The sequence below is a fragment of the Ahaetulla prasina genome, chromosome 1 (genome assembly GCF_028640845.1).
Source record: "Ahaetulla prasina isolate Xishuangbanna chromosome 1, ASM2864084v1, whole genome shotgun sequence".
In the NCBI taxonomy this organism is placed as follows: domain Eukaryota; kingdom Metazoa; phylum Chordata; class Lepidosauria; order Squamata; family Colubridae; genus Ahaetulla; species Ahaetulla prasina.
This window is the reverse complement of record NC_080539.1, coordinates 300,417,254-300,437,937: the sequence shown is the minus strand read 5'-3', so window position 1 is coordinate 300,437,937 and position 20,684 is coordinate 300,417,254. Positions and strand designations below refer to the sequence as shown.

General features: G+C 38.1%; 1 protein-coding gene across 1 annotated transcript in view; it reads left to right on the top strand.

The window, feature by feature from the left end:
• SLC8A3 (solute carrier family 8 member A3) overlaps positions 1 to 20,684 on the top strand; it is a 276,874-nt gene that overhangs the window by 211,365 nt on the left and 44,825 nt on the right. Inside the window, exons 4-6 of the mRNA XM_058161924.1 lie at positions 12,697 to 12,803; positions 15,045 to 15,123; positions 15,225 to 15,328. Of these exons, the coding sequence (XP_058017907.1) occupies positions 12,697 to 12,803; positions 15,045 to 15,123; positions 15,225 to 15,328 (290 nt within the window). The remainder of the gene's footprint in view (positions 1 to 12,696; positions 12,804 to 15,044; positions 15,124 to 15,224; positions 15,329 to 20,684) is intronic.

Sequence of the window (20,684 nt, the reverse complement as noted above, 5' to 3'; positions counted from 1 at the left end):
ACCGCCTCTTTCAAGGCGGCCGGAAAGACTCCTCCAACAAGGAAGCACTAATCCCCTGAGCCAGCCTCGTGTCACCTCCCGAGTGGCCAGCACCAGCCAGGAGGCACGGGTCCAGTAAACACGTGGTGGCATTCAGTCTACCCAGCAACCTGTCCATGTCCTCGGAGTCACAGGGTCAAACTCATCCCAGACAACATCACCAAGACCGCCTCGGACGCCCCATCCGAATCGCCACAATTTTGGTCCAGACCGTCCTTAAGCTGAACGATTTTATCGTACAAATTACATCTTCTCCAGATCCAGACCCTCGTTAACAAACTGGAGCTCAACAGGAAGGAGGAGGCGTGGCTAAACAAATTCCAACTCAGTCTCTGGCCAATCAGATGAAGTTAATACCATTGCTTGGACTCTCATGCAGCGCACATAGAATGAATGTTCAGTTAAGTCCAACGTTCCTTCTCATCACCACTTTATACTCTACCCATCAGGAGTCAAGTTTCTAGTACATTTGAGGGACTTTATCAGCATAGTATTACACAAAAATGGAAGCGACACCTTTCTCTATCTCCCACCGCACAGAGATTGTGTAACCTTAATCATGTCTGCTAGATGACAATTCGATGATGCAATATGATTGAGAAGCCTGAATGCTTCATTGCCCTTCTTGCCATAGTGTAAGCTCAAATATGAGCTCTTATATAATGCTTGATCAATTTTACTTCTAGTCTTCATCCACTGATCCCCCAGGCATTAGGAACATCCTCCCTGTCTCCATCTGTAGCTGTTAAATTTTCCTCAAATAGCATGTATCCAACCCAAAGCCCTAATATGACAATGAAAAAGCAGGAAGAAGGTTCCTTCGTGGTCCACTGGGTTAAAGACTCAGAAATGATTCATTATAGCTTATTCAAATTTCATCTCCCAGATTTATTCCCTCACTAAAGGAAACACCCCAGGATCTACCAACAAAGAGACACTGCTTGGAAGCAATTGCATCAAATGTCCTACTTACCTCTTGACCTCATATGCCAACCGGTCCCTACAGCCTAATCTACAGCAACACATAGATGTTCACACCACATCGGCTCCAGAGCAGAAAACTTGGTTATGTTTAACACATGGGAGAACTTACCAAAGAAGGCTGTCCAGAATGAATTAACTTCTTCATTTTCCATTTTGTAATGTACTACTTGATTTTAAATGTATAACTGTGTTAAAATTTGCATAAAATTTATTAGATTGTGTCATGTTATTTATTGCAGACCATCTTGTACTAGTCAATGACCAAATAAATGCTCTTTCCACCAAAACAAATAAATGCTCTTTCCACCAAAACAGACAACAAGTGGTCAAAATTAGTAACGCTATATCAAATCCTGTTCCTGTCAAAAGTGGCGTTCCCCAAGGTAGTGTTCTTGGTCCAACACTCTTCATACTATACATAAATGATCTCTGTGACCTCATCTCAAGTTATTGTGTTCTCTTTGCTGATGATGTCAAACTATTTAATACCACTAACAATACTTCTACCTTTCAAGAAGATCTCGACTTAGTTTCCAATTGGTCTAAAACTTGACAACTCCAAATCTGTACCAGCAAATGCTCAGTCTTACATATTGGAAAAAAGAATCCTATCAACAAGTACAAACTTGATGGTCATTACCTTACTGACGACCCTCACCCTGTCAAAGATCTTGGAGTTCTCATATCAAATGACCTAAATGCCAAAGCCCACTGCAACTACATAGCAAAAAAGGCTCTAAAAGTAGTAAACCTAATTTTACACAGCTTCTTTTCCAAAAACTCTACACTACTAACTAGAGCATACAAAACATTTGCCAGACCTATTCTTGAATACTGCTCATCAGTCTGGAAGCCACACCACATCTCTGACATAAATACAATAGAACGCGTCCAGAAATATTTTACTAGAAGAGTTCTTCACTCCTCCAAAAACAATAAAATACCTTATACCACCAGGCTTGAAATCCTGGGATTAGAAAACTTACAACTCTGTCGACTTCGACATGACCTGTGTTTAACACACAAAATCATCTATTGCAATATCCTTCCTGTAAATGACTACTTCAGCTTCAATCGCAATATTACAAGAGCAAAAAATAGATTCAAGCTTAATGTCAACTGCTTCAAACTTGATTGCAGAAAATATGACTTCTGCAACAGAGTTGTTAATACTTGGAACTCATTACCTGACTCCATAGTCTCTACTCAAAATCCCAAAATCTTCAACTAAAAACTGTCTACTATTGACCTCACCCCATTCCTAAGAGGACTATAAGGGGCATGCATAAGAGCACAAAAGTGCCTACCGTTCCTGTCCTATTGTTCCCTTTATTATATCTAATTAATATAGCTAATGCTATATATTTGTTTTCTGAGGTTTTCACGGGTGTTTGTATATAGGTCTTTGGTTGTTCGGGTTTTCTTCTGACACTTCCAATTTACTTATGACACTGTTTATGTATACTGTTATGACAAAATTAAATAAATAAATAAAACCTCTTCATCTACAATCACATCCCCAAATCCTTGAAATCATTTTACTGGGAGCTAAGACACTGAGTTTGTTGATCGAAAGGTCAGCAGTTCAGTGGTTCAAATCCCTAGTGCTGCATAATGGGGTGAGCTCCCGTTACTTGTCCCAGCTCCTGCCAACCAGGGCCGGGGTGTGGCTCAGGCTGTAAGAAGCCTGTTATTAAACACAGCTGCCTGCAATTACTGCAGGTTCTAGTCCCATCAGGCCCAAGGTTGACTCAGCCTTCCATCCTTTATAAGGTAGGTAAAACGAGGACCCAGATTGTTGGGGGGGCAATAAGTTGACTTTGTATATAAATATACAAATAGAATGAGACTATTGCCTTACACAATGTAAGCCACCCTGAGTCTTCGGAGAAGGGCGGGATATAAATGTAAAAAAAAACAAAACCTAGCAGTTGGAAAGTACGTAAAAAATGCAAGTAGAAAAATAGGAACCACCTTTGGTGGGAAGGTAACAGTGTTCCGTGCGCCTTTGGCATTTAGTCATGCCAGCCACATGACTACGGAGACATCTTCAGATAGTGCTGACTCTTCAGCTTTGTAACAGAGATGAGCACCACCCCCTAGAGTTGGGAACGACTAGCACATATGTGCGAGGGGAACCTTTACCTTTTACCTAAGCCATATCAGGATACTCCAGACATCTTGTCCAAACAAGGACAACTAGATCAGGGGTCTCCAACCTTAGCAACTTTAAGACTTATGGACTTCAACTCCCAGAGTTCCTCAGCCTGCAAAGCTGGCTGAGGAATACTGGGAGTTGAAGTCCACAAGTCTCAAAGCTGCCAAGGTTGGAGACCCCTGAAATAGATTATATTGATGGATACCATTTAAACTTTGATAACATGAACTGGGATCTGGTTTGGCTCCAATTCTTCCTGCCATTTCCTTCCTTCCTTGTCTAAGTGTACAAGGAAGCTCTCACAGTGAGCATTCATTACATATTGCAGAAATATATGCAGTGATGTCCAAAATCAAGTGCAGATCCAAGAAAGAGACTTTCTAGGCATTACTGTTTCAGTTAGGTACGTTTGGGAAGGGAATCACTTTCTCTTCTTGCCAGGCATGACTAGGCATAATACTTTTTGTTTCTTTTACTGAATATCTTGTTTCTTTGCCTAGCATATATAACCTCTGCTATCTCAGGATGGCATCCTTCTACAGATAGTCCTCGACTTACAACCATAATTGAGCCCAACATTTCGGTTGCTAAAGGAGGCATTCCTTAAGTGAATTCTGCCCCATTTTACAACCTTTCTTGCCACAAAGGTGCTTTTTCAAGAGGCAACTGGCTTAACGATAAAGAAGCTTCTTGGATGAGAAGCGAAACGTCTTCAGAGAAAAATCAGAAAGTTCAGTTGCCTCTTGAAAAAGCACCTCTGGAACAACCATGACCTGGATGACTGAGAAGCTCCTTAGACTTTCTTGCCAGAGCTGTTAAAGTGAATCACTGCAGTTATTCAGCTAGTGACAAGGTTGTTAAGTAAATCTGGCTTCCCCATTGATTTTGCTTTGTCAGAAGGTTGCAAAAGGTGTTCAAGTGAACCCAGAACACTGCAACCATCATAAATGCAACCATCATAAGAGTCAGTTGCCAAGCATCTGAATTCTTATCTCACGATCATGTGGATGCTGCAATAGTCCTAAGTGTGAAAAACAATTGTAAGTCACTTTTTCCAGGGCCATTGTAACTTTGAATGGTCACTAAACAAATGGTTATAAGTTGAGGACTACCTGTAATGTGTTGCACACAGAGTACTATTACCTCTTCTCTACCTCTCCCACTTCCACCTGGCCAAACTAACTTGATTTTGCTCACCGCTTTGTAAAAAGTATTGCTCCTATATGCTAACAAAGGAAGCCCTTATTACTTGACTTTGATTTCTGAGGATCAGAAAAAGAAAGTCAATATTCCATTCAAGACATTTATTTCCGTTTGTACACATAAGCTTTGCCTGCCTCGGGGATGGAAGAGTAAAGAAATGTGAATAAGCTATGATGAATCATTTCTGAATCCCCTATACCAGAGGACCTCTTGGGAGCCCTTCCATACTTTTGATTGCCATGTTAGAGATTTAGTTGAGATTTGTGCTGTTTGAGGAAAATTTAACCGCTACAGATGGAAAGAGACAGGGAGGATGACAAATACACAAAGGGCCCAGTCTTAGAAGTAAATGAATTTGAAGACTTGTGAATGAGAGCCGCTAAACTGGTCCAGCTTTCCTTTGAACCTCTCAGCTTTTATTAGGGCAAATGTAACTGTCAAACAAACTGTTAATAATAATAACATTAATAAATCCCTCCTTTAATCCATTCCAGTTTCATTAACTTCAAAAGACTGTCATAACAACCTTATGACAATTAATTGCTCAGCTTGTCCCATTATTCTTCTCTATCAGAGTGTGTTTGTCATAGCTTTCATATTAACCTGACATTTTCCCAGAATATTGTCACACCTCCTGGGTCTTCATATTCTGCTAGGTGAGTTCTGCCAGGTGCTGGTGATAAAAAAAGAAAGTGGCTATGTGTACTTTCATCTAGTTATCAACTGAAAATTTTCAAGGTTTGATATTCTTCTAAGACATGAAAGATAAAACACCCAAGAATTTAAATTCCCAAGTCATAATTGTTGATGCTACTGAATCCATATTGTCAATAGGCTTCCTAATCAAGAAAGCTTGGGTCCAGTTATAATTTTCTACTTGTGGAAATTGTTTTGCTAGATCAGTCCAAAATTCCTCTACACCAGGAATGCATAAATGCCACTAGCTTGGAATTTTTACTACAAAATGAATGGGAAAAATGCATACATGGGAATGATTTTATTTAATGAACTGTAATACGTTTAAAAGTCATTTTATATTAAATGGAATAATTTTTTTTAAAATTTTCCCCTCCTTTGTACCAATCTTGTCCTTTGGTGGTAGTGGTGATGTTGGGGGAACTGCAACCCCACCATTCAGTTAAAAGGTGAAGCATGGCATATGCCTGCCCTCAGCTCCACAAATGCACAATTGCTACAAAGAATAAGGAAGATAACCTTAAAGGAAATACTCAAGAACCAGAAGTGGTATTCAGCAGGTTTTGACCAGTTCTGGAGAACTGGTAGCGGAAATTTTGAGTAGTTCAGAGAACCAGGAAATAACAACTCTGACTGTCCCCGCCCCCATCTATTCTCTGCCTCCCGAGTCCCAGCTGATCAGGAGGAAATGGGGATTTTGCAGTAACCTTCCCCTGGAGTGGGGAGGGAATGGAGATTTTACAGTATCCTTCCCCAGCCACCAAGCCATGTCACGCCCACCAAGCCATGCCCACAGAACCAGTAGTAAAAATTTTTGAATCCAACCACTGTCAAGAACCATTACTTGGCAAAGAAGGCTGAAATATTTATTAAAGCCTTGAGAAACAAATATTCAAAAGTGGCTTAGAAAGAGATCAGCCAGATTAACTGAGATATGAGAAAGGGAAGAGGTACAGCATGGTCAGATTCTGTTATTGTAGCCAATTTCAATTAAGGAAGATTGACCCTAGTTAGAAGTTGATTTCTGATCTGGTTTCCAGTACCTAGTGCAGCTGACAATTACATGTCTTTATTTTAAGCAGCCAGATGCTGTTTGAATAACTTCTTTTATTGTGTGTCCCAACAGCTGCTATTCAGAGGTGTACATGATTTTTTGATTTATAGAGTACTATAGCCATTAATAGGTCTATTCCTCATTATGTTTGCCAAGGAAGCTATGGTCATAATCACGCTGTTTATTAATTTTGTGTTGCCTCCTCTTTACTGCCAATTAAGGACAAATACATTCTCATTAGTTGTAAGTGGTTAAAATAATTCCCATCTCCACTTCCAGTCCTCCCCCCCCCACTTTTCTTTTTCTTTTGACTCTTGTGGCAATAGATCATCTTTCTGTTTTCCTATCTTTTAATTTCATTCAGTTTTGTTAGGTTTATTTTTCAGTCCTTGTACTAAGATCCCTCCTCTTGTAACCCTTTTCACTTCCATTTCTATCCATAATCATCACCTGAGTTTGCAATTATAAGATAATTATGAGGAATAGGAAGTTACTTTAGCCACAGTATTCAGCTATAATTTAGAAAGGTCAATCACATAGGAAAATGATTGAGTTGTCATGTTGATTTCAGGCATTGTTGTATTGCAAGTTGGTAAATGCTGGCCCAGATAAGTATTTTTCTAATTAGTTGTTTGGCTTAGATGTATAATGTGGCTGAAATAATCACAGTATTTTAAAGCAGCTTCATTATTTTAACTATCTCTTAAACATTTCAAATCGGAATTACCATTTTGGATTAAATCTCCATTTTATAGATTCTACTCATAGTAAGCGATTAGCTAGCAGAAAATGTTAATATAGTGTAATATTTTCTTTAATAATTTAAAATATTTTTCTAATTATAAGATCATCTCAGCTAATAATGGACAGCGCACATTTAAAATAAGTAGGATACTTAAATAAGCAAGGAAGCAAAAAAAAAGGGGTGTGTGTGTCAGGTAATGGGGAAAATATGTATCACAACCAAGGCAACAATACACATCAAGCGATCACACCATCAACCTTAGGGCTTGGATGGAAAAAACAAGTTTTTAACAATTGTCTAAAGTTAAAGTTATCCTCATGTAGACTATGACAGAGAAAATGTGCTTCCTACTTCCTAAGACTCATTATATGACATTATTTAATGGATAGGACACAAAGTGTTCCCATCCTGTTGAAATATATAAAGTAGATAGAAATGATGTAAGAGAGATCTTTGCCTGGACCTAAAGGGCCTCTGGTGGCTCAGCAGACTAAGTCTGTCTGTTATTAACACAGCTGCTTGCAATTATTGCAAGTTCAAGTCCCATCAGGCCCAAGGTTGACTCAGCCTTCCATCCTTTATAAGGTAGGTAAAATGAGGACCCAGATTGTTGGGGGCAATTAAGTTGACTTTGTATATAATATACAAATGGATGAAGACTATTGCTTAACACATTATAAGCCGCCCTGAGTCTTCGGAGAAGGGCGGGATATAAATTCAAATTCAAATTAAAAATTAAAAAAATTTAAAAAAAGCAATATAGAGGCAGCGACCAACATACTGAATTGCAGCTGGAAGCTTACTTCCAGGAAGTAACAACAGCAAGCCGAAAGTAAATAAGATGTCAACTCGCAAAGCATCCCTAGCCTGCTCTCCTGCCATAGGCAAGGAGGATGGGAAAATGAACTTTGCAGCTGCAAAGGAAATTGCATTTCAGTCATAACAAAAGCACATTCTGGCCATCTCTCTGTCAAGGCCATCTCTGCGGTTACCCACAGTGGCTTGAGTGGAGTGATCTCTACAACCCGCGAAATTGCTTAATTGGAGAATGTGACTGATGACACACCTTTAGGGGAGGCGGAAAACAGGGTCAGAGCCAGGATGTAAATTAAGTGAGGTCAGAGTTGGTTTCACTTGGAACGTGCCAACATGAAGCTTCTAATAAATAACTGGATTTCTTTTGAAGCTTCATTGGAGGCTCATGATTTAATTAGGGCATCGGTCGGAACCCTGACATAAGAGTTATCTAACATGATTAAGAAATGAAGGTGATGTCTTCCATCTTGAGATCAAATTACAACTGCTCTAAGGCAAAAGCCAGGTCAAATGTATAACTACCAGGTTATGTTCTGTTCTCAGTAATTTGAGTCAGGTTTATGGTGGCCATAGTGGCCATGAATTTCTCAGCTACATCAGACCTAAGTCACATGAGGGTAAGTTAGATTCTCTCAGAATTAATCAATCTTGGAAACTCCAGTGCCAACTCAGTGACAAGCATTTTAGGCAGCAATGTTACTGTGCAGGATATGTACACTTGAATAATAGTTTCTGAAGGGAGAAGTACAGTACAGGATGCAGAGAAGCAAGAAAAGTCCTGTTCACTTGAGGTGCTCTATGGATAGAAACTCTTCCCTCTTGACTTACATGACAAATAGAGATCTACTGTGAATGGAACTCTGTTTAGATATTATATTATTATTATTATTATTATTATTATTATTATTATTATTATTATTATTATTATTAGTTCTTATTTGTGTTAATATTGTATCATTTATTTATCTATTTTTATTTTTTTAATTAAATTTTTATGCCACCCATCTCCCCTAGTAGGTGACTTTGGGTGGCTTACAAGTTATACAACAAGTAAAAGGTAATTAAAATATTAAAACATACAAATACACAGTTTAAAATATGATTAAAAACTGTACTATAACCAAACGTAGGAGAGGTAAGAGAAGATGGGATGGAGCTGAGGTCTTCTTAGCCCATCAGCCACCTCCTAATAGTGAGCACCCTCCTCAGGGGGCCAGGCTAACCAGCAAAGCCAGGTTTTAATATCCTTCTGGAAGGCCAAAAGGGAAAGGAATAGTTGTCACCTCCAGTGGTAGAATGTTCCACAAGGCCACAGCAGAAAAGGCTCTTCTCCTTGACCCTGCCTGCTTCTGAAGGGTGACCCCCATTGTGAGCACCTGGAGTTGTGGAAGAAAAAAATTAAAAATCAAATGAACAAAAACGTCCTACCTGTATCTCATCTTGAGATCAGTATGAAGTATTTCAATAAATAGATAAATAAAACTTGTTCCTTCATGAATATGTCCGATTCCCATATAGAACCCTTCTGTATCAAATGGGGAGCCATCATATAGGATACAATGCATTTTCTTTTTTTTAAAAACGAAAAAGTTCCAGCACTTTAGTTTTCCACATAGAAGAGGTATCCAGACATTCTTAGTTCCTACTGATTTATGATAGAGTTCAGCACAGGCTCTTGGAACAGCTAGGAAGCCATTAAATAAAATTAATACTAAAATATAATTATGATCATAAGCAATTAAATGAGCCATAGCAATTTAAAATATCTTAAGGAAGCACCACTAGGCTGGAAAGCTTCTCACACTATCAATTTTTCTCTGTTCTTACCTCTCCAAACAAGCATCTTGAATCCTAAAAACACTCATCAAGGGATGATTCTCAGCAGTGTAGACAGTGTTGAAGTTGTAGTGGGAGAGGTAATTGCTTAACATTATGCTTCACTGAACTCCTTTTTATACTGACAACATGAAAATATCTAAATAACTTGCAATTATAATTTTAAGTATGTGTTGATCCAGATAAAAAGCCAAGAGTGTTTCCAGCCAGGCCCATCACAATATATTTTTTCTACATTTACTTTTACTGTAGCATACGTCTTTTGCTATTCTGAAATTGTTTAAAAAGTTGTTATTCCTGCATGAAAATGAAAAATATCAGGGTGGGGGGGTGGGAATCCATCTTACATCTATGTTTCTGTCCTTACAGTTTCTAAGAGATGTTTTGGTTTTTGAATTGGCAAAATAGGTATTTGGAGATTTTGAAATTTGGAAACACTGCATTCCCCTGAAGTATGACAACAAGACCTTCCTCAACAATTCTAGCTGTGTTCCCACAGAGTTAAGACTGCTATTCAGAGAAATGAAATAGAAATTCTATCTGGAATATAATATCTCTAGGAATTTATAAAATGTCTCTTTTAATTATTATTAATTATGGCAACCCAACCCAATATCCATCAAAGGTAATGAAGGAATAAATCTTTAAGTGCATATCCAAGAAGTTCAAAACATGTTATTACTATATAAACCACAGGGGTGGTTGACTTATCTTCGCTACTGGTTCACAAATGTGAGCACACATTCTTGCTTCACTTGCGCGTGACACTTCTGTACATGTGCAGGACCTGTTGCGCATGCGCAGAGCATCAGCAATGGGACATGATGATGTCAGGGCTGGTCGGCAGAGCCTCCCACAGTTCACCAGTTCACCCGAACCGTATAGAATTGGCTGAATACTATCACTGATAAAACAGCCTGCTCCAACTTATTGATATACTGAGAGAAGAAAAGGCTGTGCTGCTAAGAATTCTTAGTAATAAAAACACCAACATATAAGGATTAATCAGATTATTTAGTCTTCTGCTATTTTCAAAAGAAAGAACATGGAGTTAAAATAATGCCATAATTAGGGGGAAATGGACACTGAAAGTATGCCGGTATTCTAATACATAAATGCAGCTTTATCATAATTGTCTGATAGCTTTTGAAGGCAGTAAACTGTTATAAATATTGAACCAGGCTTTGCTGATTTTGAACAAAGTAAACAAATTTGGACATACTGGTAGTTAGAAACTTGTTTGGGGAACTAATAGGAAAATACAATCAATGTGGAGGATGACAATCACAAACCACTCCTCCAAAACACTTTACGGGGATACGTTTACATGGTATATTTAACCACACTCTAATGTATCTTGATTGTATGAAAATCAAACAAGTCATGGCAAAACCATTTGTTTTAACTTTATGGAATAGCAATAGTATTTAGACTTCTATACCACTTCACAGTGCTTTTCAGCCCTCTCTGAGCGGTTTTACAGAGTCAGCATATTGCCCCCAACAATCTGGGTCCTCGTTTTACTGACCTTGGAAGGATGGAAGGCTGAGTCAACCGTGAGCTGGTAACACTCGAACTTCCAAATTGCTGGCAGCCAGCGGTGAGCAGAAGTAGCCTGCAGTACAGCATTCTAACCACTGCCCCAACACAGCTCCTAATTGGTAATTCATTTCTGTCAAGGAGATCATAAGGGCCGTGGTGTGGCTCAGGCTGTAAGAAGCCTGTTATTAAAACACAGCTGCCTGCAATTAGTGCAGGTTCTAGTCCCACCAGGTCCAAGGTTGACTCAGCCTTCCATCCTTTATAAGGTAGGTAAAATGAGGACCCAGATTGTTGGGGGGGCAATAAGTTGACTTTGTAAATATACAAATAGAATGAGACTATTGCCTTACACACTGTAAGCCGCCCTGAGTCTTCGGAGAAGGGCGGGATATAAATGTAATAATAAATAAAAAAAGGTTGAGGACACCAAGGTAGATTGATATTATATTTATTTTTGTGCATTTATTTTTGTTTGTTAGCTAAGTTCATGCAACTTTGTAAACAGAGCTGAGAATCCTTATGGAGTCTGTGTAGTATAAAAAACTATCATATATAGATAAGGTTAAAAAAAAAATTAGCATCCACAAACATCGATGGTTTTGCTACTGAATATCTGTGCGCAAATGTGGTTTGTATACCACAAAATGCCACTGGGATGCCTGAGGCAGATATCTCTCCAAGCCAAGAATATAGTGGCTCATTTCACACTGAATAGCAAGCCATAAATCACAGTGAGGGGTCCTTGGTGCTCTCAGAGCTTGGTTGTTTTCTTGCAGCTGTTTCATTTCCAAAGCTAGGTAACATCATCAGTGCTAGTCACGAATCACAGTTCACACATCTTAACGGGTGAGTATGCATATCATAGTAAACCCAACCCAGATTGTATCTTAGTGCAACTAATGTGCACTTTTTATTCTGTAAATAGCAGCCATTGTGGAAGGCTGAGCAGCACTGGGACTGTTAGAAGATAGGAAGGAGGTATTTTAGTCTTTTCTTCCATGTTAGAATGGCTCCTGGAGGTTTTTTTTGAAAAACAGATGGTAGCTTTTCAGAACAATTTTTGTTGGGTTGGTTGGGAAAGTGATCTCTCACAATCATTGTGGCATACCTATCTCAACTTTTCAGTTATTAAGGGAAAAAAGCATTAGGTTAAGATGGGAGATTAGAAGGCAGATAAGAGGGAGGGAGGGAGAGAGATAGAAATGAATATGCTTTTTAATATTCTAGTAAAGCAAAAATGCTTAAAGCTGCATGAAATTACTTAAGAACACCTTAAGTGTACACTATGGATTCCATAAATTACAGCTTGTATAGATACAGATATGTATTTCTGTCTTTAATTAAATGTGAAAACTGCCAATAGAATTCTAGATGTGACTGGATATCTGAGATGCTATTGCTGGAATATATTTTTTAACAATCTGTTTCCATTCTCTATGCAAATACTCTTCCAGGATAAAGCCAGCCAGGATAAAAAAATTAAAATACTTTTGGTTGTTGTTGTTGTTTTTCATGATGGGTGAGTAAGCTTTGACCATTTAAATTCTCTCTTTTCTCCCTCTTTTGCCCAGCTTGCTCACCCCCTTCTCCCTATTATGACATTTATTATTTTTCCATTCACAGCAAAACTATTCACATCAAGGTAATTGATGATGAGGAGTATGAAAAAAACAAGACTTTCTTCATTGAGCTGATGGGTCCTCGAATGATGGATATGAGTTTACAGAAAGGTGTAGTACTGGCTCTCCCAACTAACATTAACACTCTTCTTTCCTCTTTTTCTTATTTCCTACCTTTCTTTTCTCGCTATCAGTGGCCTCTTTTTTTAATTTTCCAACTGCTCTATCCTTAACACTGCTGTATCTGCACAGCCTGTCACATGGTACTGATGGAAGTTAGCAAGACGGTGCTTTGTTTAGCTGAGAATGCAGTGTGTGTGTGTGTGTGTGTGTGTGTTTGCTGAATTGACTGAAGGATGTCAATGCATATTCTTGAAATTACAGGGCACTGGAGTTTTCAAATCCATCTTCAACACTACAGAAATAGGCCATAGAGCTCAACCCTGCAGCATGATGCAAACTTATATGCATATTGGAAGTCTTTCAGCTCAACTTGCTTCTAGCATACCTATCGTTGTCCCAAGATCTGCACACTAATAATAGTTTCTTGCCTTGCAAAAAAAATGGTTATTCATTTTTCTGTACAAAACAAGATGTTTTATGAATCAATGGACCAACATGCTAACATATCATTCTTGTCTTCCGATAAACTCATTTGGCATTTTAACTTTAAATCCATGCCAATTCAATGTACCATGGAAGGGGACTAAATATTTCCTCTAATTGAAAGCTATTTATTTAGAGATAGAGTTGGCAGAGAAAATATATATATATATATATATATATATATATATATATATATATATATATATATATATATATATATATATATATATATATATATATATATATATATATATTTGAACAGAGATTTGAAATTGGTCTTCCCACATGTGCTGATCAATACTGCAAACCCTTTTATACTCATGTGTATAGAGATCCTTGCTTGTCTCTAAATGGCCTGTCCTCAGCCTACTTTTTGCAACCTTACAAACTGTTTGATTAATTTGAAGGCTAAGTTAGGCTGTGACTTGCCAAAGTGTTGGAACAAAAAATATTTTTTCATCAAACCATCCAAAAATGCTCCTTCAGAATCACACATTTATTTTGATATTAGCCTGACGTCTGTGTGGCTAATTGATACGGAGGCTGCTGACAACAGCAGGTGGCAAAATAGAATGCGTACAGTTGTGGGTTTTTTTGTTGTTTTTTTTGACAAAATCTCTTTCCCTTAAATGCTTCTTCATTGTCTATATAGAGAGAGATTTGATCAGCAAATCTCCAATCAGTCTACATGTGACTGTACGTGAAAACTGAGAATCGCAGTTAATCCTAAAAATACATTCAAGTTTTCTCATCATTCTGCAAGTTATATGGGAGAGTTGTGGCTAATACAGATTCTTCCTTGGCTTAAAAAGCTAATTTAATGTTGTATTTCAATTCTCGACGTTTCGAGGATACAGGCATATATCTAGCTCTTTTGTGGCACTTTATACAAATTGAAGGAAATAGTTTGGATTCCTTGAGAAAATAACAACAGAGATTGTGTTAGAACTGGTCCAGGGTCTCAAATAGAAACCCAATCAATATAAATAGATAACTTCTAAGGAAAAATGGGAAACCATTAGTATTCATTCTTTGTCATTCTTCATGTTTGTATATGAAAAAAAATAGGTAAGAAAAGAAGAGGAAGTAAAGTTTCTGAGCAATTCTGAGGCAAGTTGATGTAAACATGAATGCCACTGAGTTTGATTGGATTTACTCCTAGCTAAATGGGTATAGAATTGCAACTTCATTTTTATCAGGGTGTCTTTCGTGTCATTGCACAATACTCACATAGGTTATATTATATTCTGCCCATACCCATATAACATTGAATTTCATAAGCACCGAGCAGTTCAGTCAGCAAAAATGAATTATCAATTCTCAGTTAAAAAAAAAAAAATTACTGTATCAAGTAGGGGGAAAGAAACCAAATTGCCTTTGCAGAGAAAAAGATCTAGATGAAAAAATCCTGGCTATGTTTTGTGCATGAGTTTGTGCATGCCTGTGTGTCTGTATGTTAAAAGGATATTTTAATTCTGTCTTACTGCACTCTTCACCCACTGTTCAAGACAGAGAAAAATTGGCTTTCTATCAAATACGCTAAAGATGCTTGTCCCATCTCTACTTGTAGGCTGTTCTGGATTCAGCCGGTTGATGAACTGTTATTACCATGTGACATTTGACTAAATGTGCTGCAGAGGTCACCCTTCACTAACCATCACTATAGGCCAGATTCCTCTTCCTCACTCTTTGCCCCTTCCTCCTTTCCTTCCTTCCTTCCTCTAATGTTCTCTAATTCATCTAAAGATCAGCTCCAACTGATATGTCCTAGAAAGCAAGTGAAAGACCACCAAGACAGTGGCAGAAGCAGGCTGCATGTGAGAAGGTGTGGTGGTAGGGGAAGTAGTAGTGTCGACCGCTGCTGCTGAATTTACTACCAACCAGACTACCCACTGTACACCCATCTTTTTCTTGTTGTCCCTACAGGAAGACCATAAGGGTTAAAATAGTAGATGAGGAGGAATACGAAAGGCAGGAGACTTTCTTCATTGTCCTTGGTGAACCGAAATGGATGGAACGAGGAATATCAGGTGTGAGATCCTTTTTTTGAAAAAAAGAAACCAAGCAAATGCAGATTGCAAAAACAACCTTTTTTGCTCCGCCTTTTTCTCTTTGATTTTTTACACAGACCAAGTTTTATTCTTTTCCCTCCTATATTCTCGCTCTCACCCTGTTTCGGTCCCATCTCTGCATTTTTGAGCTTAGCTTAAGATCCTCCTTTTGTGCAGTGCTTGTGCCTTACAGGCTGTTTGAACTTCTGTGCGTTTGGATCCTTTCCTTTCTCCTTGCTCTCCTTTCTCCCCCTGTGCTCCTTTGGTCATATTTTTGATGTAATCTTGTCTCCTTTTCTTATCCCGAGATGGAAAGTCCTTTTCTCAGAAGAATGTGTTAAACTGCATGGTTGCCTCTTCAGCTTGCTCCCCAGTTCTGAACTTTGCACAATGATCCCTGTCTTTTTTTATTCTCTTCATTAATTACATTAATATTAGCTACTGATTATTTTTTTATATAAATATATATGGATATAGACATGTACATATTGGAGTCAGATTTAACAAGTTCTGCCAACAATAACAGCCAAGAATGTTTGCAATTAATTCCCTGCCAAAAAAAAGAAATCTCCAAATAGACCAAAAGACTTTATAATACAACTTCATACATTCTGTGCGCCTTTGGCGTTGAGTCATGCCAGCCACATGACCACAGAGACGTCTTCAGACAGAGCTGGCTCTTCGGCTTTGAAACGGAGATGAGCACCACCCCCTAGAGTCGGCAACGACTAGCACGTATGTGCGAGAGGAACCTTTACCTTTACCTTTACCTTTACCTACAACTTCATAGAACTCATGTTAGGAAGTACTTTCTCAGAGTTTCAGTAAAGACATACAGGGCCTAGGAGAAGTTGCCCTGGCCATCTCATCCCAGCCGACTCGCCCTGGCCAACTCGCTGAAGGACAACTCATCTTCACCATGGATAATTCAACCCAGGATAACTCAAGAGAAGGATAAGTAAATTGCATCAGACATTGTGTTGCTTTAGGTTTGGACCTTCTCAAGTTAGACATTCTCAAGGCTGGAGTGAACTGCAATTCTACTTGTCCCTCTCTTCAGTTATCCCACAGTGAGGTTGTCCCACTGTGGGGCAAGTTGTCCCACGGTGAATTGGCTGCAGTGAGTTGGCCAGGTGAGTCAGCTATGGCAAGACGGCCTGGATGAATTTTCCCATTCCAGACATACAAGCATATCAGCAACAAAGAACTTCCAAGATGGAAGTCAAAGCATGCTTTAAGGGAATCTACCTTAACTTGCTGCCTTCCAAAATGTGTTGAACCACTCACCTGAAGGCCCATCCTGGCTACAGATTCTAGAAGTCTAATACGTTTGGAGGACCACAAGCCTGCAGAAATCTGTCTTCAGGTGCCTTTGCTGAGTTTGTTAACGCACCTGTGGATCTCAGAGTTTTTATGTCTGACCTTGCATGTTTCAAGAATCTTTACACAACAGTTCTTTCTCTAATTGGTCACATTAGTAAAGATCTAGTGGGTTTTCAAATATTTTGCATTCTTCTTCACAAAATGTGAACAAATAAAGCTCATTAAAAAGATGCCTATCACAATGCTTAGAAATTAAATGCAGATCAGTAAAAATGCTTCATAATATACATTGTACAAAATATTCAGATTATTTAGTTTTTCTATTTTAGTTTTTTCAAGGAAGATGGTATAACAGCATCATCCTTGAAAGGATGCTTCAGAACTATGGAGCTAACACTCTTGATAACAAAGAAATAACAGCTCTTAAGTATTTGTAATAGCAGCATACTGCTATTACTTCTGTCATTAGCTTTATGTTTTATTCTGGACTATTCTTCATTCAAGGGGCAATACAGAACAATTGTCCAAATTACAATGCAACAATGCTAATTGTTACTTAGCATTGAGACGTTTAATCTAAATACCAAATCCCTTCTTTCTGAGCTGGAAAGTTTGTTACCAGCCATTCTTTGCTATGTTTTCAGAACCCAAATTAAGTTACTCTGATAATTCTTTATTTGTAAACTTCCATATTTTTTTTGAAGTCCTTTTATACTCCAAATTTCTGAGTTCATCTCTCTCTCTTTTCATCCCAACGCTCTACTCCCAGCAGCCCACGCACATCATGGGTACTTGGAAATTTACATGTGATCTTTGCTCATCTACCAACAATTCACATTAATATGCGTTTTAAGCCGTTTTAGTCACCAGAAGATGCTGATACTATTTGAAAGGAGGACAGCGTTTTATATATTATGCATTCCACTGAGATGGTGTTTCACTGGAATCAGGGAATCAGAGGCCAGAAGTGGTTTGGTTGATTGGTTGGTTGCTTACTTGTGCAGTTTATCGACCATCCCAATCCTACTGGACTTGAAGCAGTTTATTGATATTAAAATAACTTTGATAAATAATATATTACTTTTAAACATGAAATTTGCAGAAACAAGTATATAAGCACTGATGGCTCCACAGTTCCTGAAGGCCTTCCAGTAGAGCCAGTTTTTAATTTACCGGGCGTATACACCTTTCCAATCAGTAAAAGTCTCCAACAGGTTTACTTACCTCATCTACTCATCATTAAAAAGATTTTAAAAAATCATTATAATAGCAGCAATAACAACAGTATGAATTAGTTCAACAACAACAAACAGTTAGCACTGGGAAGTACCATGGTCAAAACTATTTCCCTATAGGAGAAACTATTTCAGATCTCAAAGGCTTGCTGAAACAGCCAAGTCTTATGAAATACCAAAAGGCATAGGGGATAATGGGATACCAAAAAGCATAGGGGATAATGGAATACCAAAAAGCATAGGGGATAATGGAATACCAAAAAGCACAGGGGATAATGGAATACCAAAAGCATAGGGCAGGGGTCTGCAAACCTGGCTCTTTTAAGACTTGTGGACTTCAACTCCCAGAGTTCCTCAGCCAGCTTTGCTGGCATAGGGGATAAGCAGATGTCCACTATACCAGAAAAGTGGGTAATGGCTGAGAAAGCACATCACAAGACATTTTACAAATGTGTGCCATCCATACACAAACACAATTATCATTAAAGTGATTCTGAGGGCCAGGCTTCTTCCTCTCACACCAACGGTGAACAATGTGCGTTCTGACTAAGGGAACTGAAACAACCAAAGAGGAAATAGATGAGCTGTAGAAATGTTGGATCATCTTTCCCTAGGCTAATGTTACATGCCTTGTTAGGGTCTCGTGCAGTTTTGTCTTCTCACATCTTGAATGATGTGATTTTGGGACAGAGCTGCACTACTGAGTGATGAGAAGAACGTGCCTGTTGTTTTAATAGACTCCAAGCTTGGACTCATAAGGTCTATTACAAGCCGGAATTGAGTTACCCTGGTTCAAGCTATTTATTATAGCAAAGGAAGCTGTGGCCCATAAAGCCATTTTCCTGCTTCTGTGAGCAGTGTCCATCCCCCAATAAAAAGCTAAAATCCCTTTCTATATTACTGAATCTTCGTTCATAGAATTCTTCAAATATTCATGCACTACATTAGAAGTGAAAGAGAGATAAGCACTCTTTTAATAGGCTGAAGCACAAATGGTAGTCAGAGATCTCAGACCTTCAGGAGATTAATGTTTTAAATCTATTACTCTTGAAGCTACACTTGTAGCAAGGAGCATAAGCCAAACCCCAGGGGGAGAAAAATCAGCTTTGAGGCCAAGAAGATATAACTGATGGAGAGATAGTTCCTTCCATAGGTACATTCTATTCACATATGCTGGAAGCTATGAGATTAAAATTAATAATAAAAGGAAGGTATAACAAAGGACAATTGATCCCCACCCCCGGTGCTTTTCTCCAGGCATTTGCTTCAATTAGTGTTTCCCCCTCTCCACCTCCCAGCTTTCCAATATCAAAGCTAGAAAGCAGAAAAAGGCCCCAATAAACTGGTTTGAGGGATAGGGGATGCCAGCTGAGGCAGATCCAATGTCTTCCAGATATTCTAGATATTCCAGATATTCTATTCTAGACAATCCCCTTGTCATTGCTTATGCTGTTTCAGACTAATAGGAATTGAAGTCCAAAAAATCTGGAGCATACTAGATGGACGGTCTCTAATTTATATTGCAAAAACATGACATTCCTGCCGTCATTTTATATTTGAAAATAGCCCTGTCAAAAGTAGTTCCATCTTGAATTTCCGCCTGCCGTGTTAAAGGTACAGTCCAGCACAGTTACTATTCAAATAGCCTTTTGCTGCTGCCTTGAGCAAGTATTAAATAGCCCTACAAAAGTGAAATGTATTTAAAAGGGTATCATTAACAATTCTGAATTCTGTTTATTCAGTATACTTGTTAGGTTTCCAATACCAGGTCTCTTCTTTAATGGGTATTTCTGCGGAAAACTCATGCAGCATTGTTAGTAGAAGGTGTCATTTATTCAAGGTCAACAACCACAGTGAGATTCAGGCTTATTTTTAAAAGCCATTCCTTGCAATGCTATTCTTCAGAGCTTCACATCTCAAGTCATAAACTTCTGTTAAGCCTGAAGCAGCAGTCAGATTCTTCAGTTGCAATTGGCTAGGCCAGTTAAGTCATGCAGCTTGTATGGATTTCACTGACATAGTATTAAGTGAAATAGTATGGTATAAATTAGGTTTTCTCTTGTCCTTGAAATTAGATTATAAATTATAGGGCAAATCTGTAAAACTAAAGAGACAAAGTTCAACTCCTATTTCACACTGGTGGTTCATTTTTATTGAGACAAGATATTTTTTTATTCCAAATGTTATACTCCAGATTCTTCTCTAAGAATCAAACTAATATTTCATTTTTCTTTCTGAACCATAGGCAAATATAGAAAGGAGTACAAATTGGAGTAAATTTAGAAGTTAAGATAATTGTCTTTAGAAATAATTGCACAAATGTAAGAAGTTAATTCTTAGAAAATAAACTGCTAAGAGTCATGTTGAGATATATGAAATAGAAGATAGTACAATGAGATTTAATTAGACATCCAAACATTTAAAAGATCATTTATAATCAAAATTAAAAATACTGCGAATAAAATGTTCTTGTCAGAAGCATACCATCAATTAGCAAATAGAAATTAAAAGAACAGCAGAAGAGACTTTTAGGATTCGTATTCAAGTTGTTTCTTGTTGCTAGTATCAAGCTGTTTGACTGATTTAGAATGAACTAGTTACTGTAATCAGCCTTCATAGACCAAAACTATAAACTGACACTTCAGTATTTAGAATTAAAAGCAATACTATTCTCTGGAGCCATCCATCTTATCTCTTGATTTCAAGAGGCCAGGAGAAGCACAGATTGGTTCAAATTCCCTTTTGCTTCAAAGCTGTGGAACTTTTAAAAAGTCTAG